This window comes from Phytophthora sojae, assembly GCF_000149755.1.
Source record: "Phytophthora sojae unplaced genomic scaffold PHYSOscaffold_21, whole genome shotgun sequence".
Lineage (NCBI taxonomy): Eukaryota > Oomycota > Peronosporomycetes > Peronosporales > Peronosporaceae > Phytophthora > Phytophthora sojae.
Window position 1 is genome coordinate 289,042 of NW_009258135.1, and position 3,540 is coordinate 292,581.

Here is a 3,540-nt window from a genome sequence, read left to right on the forward strand (position 1 = left end):
TCGAGACACTGTCGATGCTAATGCTGCTCAGTTGGGAGCGTTCGCAGTATTTCTCTGTCGGTATGGCATGAACAGATCCGGAAAGGGAAACACCTACTCTACGATTTGTAATAAGCTGTGTGCTGTGAGATGGTTTCACAAGCATACAGCAGGGTACGACCCCGGTGTGAATGCAGGACATGCTATTCTGCTTCGTGAAATTCGAAGATTTACAGACCCCGTTGTCAAGCAACAACCGCTTTCCCCCGCTCTTCTTCGTCTCGTCTATCAGGATTTGGACTTACGACGTTCACGGGATCAATTATTGTGGGGTGGTTTGTTGCTCGGTTTCTTTTTTTTATTACGGCGCTCCGAATACCTATTTATCGGGCGGAGACACCACAATTACGTCCTGCGACTGGGAGATATCCTCTTTCAAGACGGAGCAGGAAATCGTGCTAAACCACACCGAGCGGAAGTGGTGGGTATCCGGTTGCTGGGAGCCAAAAACAACCAATTCGGGCGCGAGGAGCGACGTTTTCATCATCGGTCAGGTGACGAAGTCCTGTGCCCCATCAAAGCCGCGCGATGGATCTTGCAAGGAGCCAAGTCCTACGGCACCGCCGCAGAGCAACCAGCCTTGTCCACTGGAGCCGGAAAGGGAATTACCGCGACAGAGGTGGCGCTGACACTGAAGCGGGCGGCCGCGTCGGCGGGACTTGATGCAAAGCTGTTACGACGCACTCGGTTCGAATTGGGGGAGCAACAGTTCTGATGAACTCGGGCGCCGATCGCCTAATTATCAAGTTGATGGGTCGCTGACTCTCTGATACATTTGAAGAATATCCAGTGCTGACATCGGACGGATCAAGAAAACTGGCAAGGCTGATATGCGGCGCGGCAGGCGATAGCCTGTAGTGGATGCATGGTGTGGATCGGCGGGATCTGTTGGGGCGCGCCACTCCACTCCCGAGAAGCTCAAAATGAAGTTGATTTTTCCCCACAGTGATCGCGATCCATGAAAATGTTGTACTTCACAAATACCCCATGACCTCGTAGCTGGCTCACCCATTTCGTGAACTAGCACTGGACGTGCTTGTGATTTTCCCACAATTGTAGCTTCATCAGAATTGTAACTCCCAGATTGTGGTAACACCAACTCGATGACCCCCACCATGTATTTCAAATAGAAGCACTGCCGGGCTTAATCGTCACACACACATGGGGTTCCAGGGATCCTGTTGTGTTCAAGCACTCATCTCCACCGCTACTTGACGAAGAAATCGCAACGTTTCTTGCGGTCCCAAGAACCTCTGTATGGACCGCACCCCACGTGTGGGCGACGCGAATGGCTGGGCCAGCGTCGTTGGTCTCACACGAGAGCTCGATATCGGACGGCTATCATGGCGAAGCGAACCAACAAAGGGGAGAAGAGAGTGATTCAAGCCGAAGCAGCATGGACCAAGGACTGCCCAAAAGTTAGCTCAGCATTGAAACGGGTGTCATGGGGCAGTTTGGCTAGAATCGTTGGGATTTCCACGTATCAGCGCTCCCTACTTTATCGTATCAAACTTCACGCTCTGTCGCTGTGGATCAAGAATCGCAAGGCAATTGCATGCCCCCATGACCAATGCGAACACCTTGATATATCGTTGGGACATGTTTTCTAGGATTGCCACTTCGCTCAACAAGCATGGAGCTGGATGCTTAAGCTGTTCACGAACCTCCACGAGGAACCTGCGACTCATGGGCCAGAGGAAATTTTCTCTTTCAGTTTGGACTACCCGCCGTCGAGGTGCATTGCTTTCAGGACGGCCTGGTTAGACAGTAACAACAAAAAAGATCAAGACATGACAACGGATACCATCGCGGAGGTGGTCAATAAGTATTGGAAATACGCAGTGATGCAGGTTCTCAGCTTGATATGGAGAGTACGACTGGACTTAATACGCAGTACTGAGTCGAGAATACCCACGGTAGATGAACGGCGGGCTCTCTTAGGACGGCAACTGCAGGAAGGATTCGACAACATTGCATTCTCGTTTCCTCTTACGGGGGAAAAATACGGAGAGTGGGTAGCGGCCATGGAAATTCGAAAAATGCTGCGCTATAAAAGTGGAGTCGCGATTGAGAACCCTCTCACCCAACCCGAATCGACGGTGAAGTATGTCGGATTCTTCGACGGAGGTTCACGGGGTAACCCAGGTCCCGGGGGGAGTGGCAGCGTCCTGGTCGAATTTGGAGTAGGTGCACCAAAGATTATCTGGATATGCAGTACATCACTCGCAGGGACCAGATGCACCAACAACGTTGCGGAGTTCCGGGGACTTTACAGTCTTCTGCTCTTTGTAGCCAAACGGAAGCTACCCACAGTTCATATTGTTGGCGACAGCCAGCTGATACTGCGGATGATGAAAGAACGACGAAGGCCAAAGTCTCGCAAGCTCCAAGGCTGGTATGACCGCGCTCGACCGCTGGCGGACATGGCCAGAATAGTATCGTGGACCCACCACTTGAGGCGGCATAATAAGATGGCAGACTGTATAGCGAATCTGGCTATGGACTCAAGACGCAGCCAGGAAGATGAACCGACAACAGATGAGATGATAGATTGGCGCTACCCAGGAGTACTGAGCCACCTTAGCGGGGACTGTACTCACTGGTTGTCAGCGAGAGAGGGCGAACCACGGTGACAGTCCTCCCTCTGGATATATACCTTTTGCATTTATAATAAGTAGCGTTTCCCAGCCCTCTTCAATTCGAGGCGGAAGGGGTTCGGCGTGAGCCAGTAACTCAATGCACCTCAACATTATTATTATTTCAGAAATGGAGCTGGTAGCCCCCGTCGTGGACTGCACGTTTGGTCTTTTGGTGCTTGGCGACCCAACCGCCGTCCGCGTGTACTACCTGGTGCGTAACCAGAGCGACACCGAACAAGTGTTACTGCTGTCGACTTCGCTGTCGGCGCAAGACTACCAAGTGGCTCAACAATTCCAGAGAGGACCCGCTGCAATTCTCCAACTCGCACCTATCAACGATACTCAGGCCACCACGCTGGAGCGTCAGCTCACGGTGACGCTCAACTATCCCTACGTATCCGACCCAGCGTTTGCCTACTCCGAACTGGAAGCAATTGATGGAGACAACTACTGGCTTTTGAAAACTTTCCCAAACCAACACAACGCAGACCCTGCCAAAACTGTGCGCATGGCTCGACGTTTTGGGCGATACAGGAGTGATCCAACCGCACAGTCCAACATCGAGACAGCGCATTGGGACCTACCCACTGACGCCGCTACCGAGCTGCGAGAATGGAGGTGGTATACTCGTGCTGTACTGGGCCTGGACGCACGCTATCCACGGCGCCTTCGCCCTCACTGACATCTTCAACCTGAGCGTACTGGCGTTCATCATCTATCGGCGTCTGCGCATGGGCCACGTCTGGGTGGGCGACGCCTTCGCCACCATCTCGAACTCGCTGCTGTACCGAGGCGTGATCGTCATTTTCTGCAGCCACTTGAACGGGTACTGGACCATCACCAAGATGTGCATCTCCATCGG

General features: G+C 52.7%; 1 protein-coding gene across 1 annotated transcript; it reads left to right on the top strand.

The window, feature by feature from the left end:
• Positions 1-2,805: 2,805 nt before the first annotated feature.
• PHYSODRAFT_342829 (hypothetical protein) lies at positions 2,806-3,525 on the top strand (the record flags this gene model as incomplete). The annotated part of the gene is made up of 2 exons (XM_009541324.1): positions 2,806-3,180; positions 3,290-3,525. Coding segments are annotated over 2 exons (611 nt in total), but the record flags the coding sequence as incomplete, so codon positions are not given.
• Between the last annotated feature and the right edge of the window lie 15 nt (positions 3,526-3,540).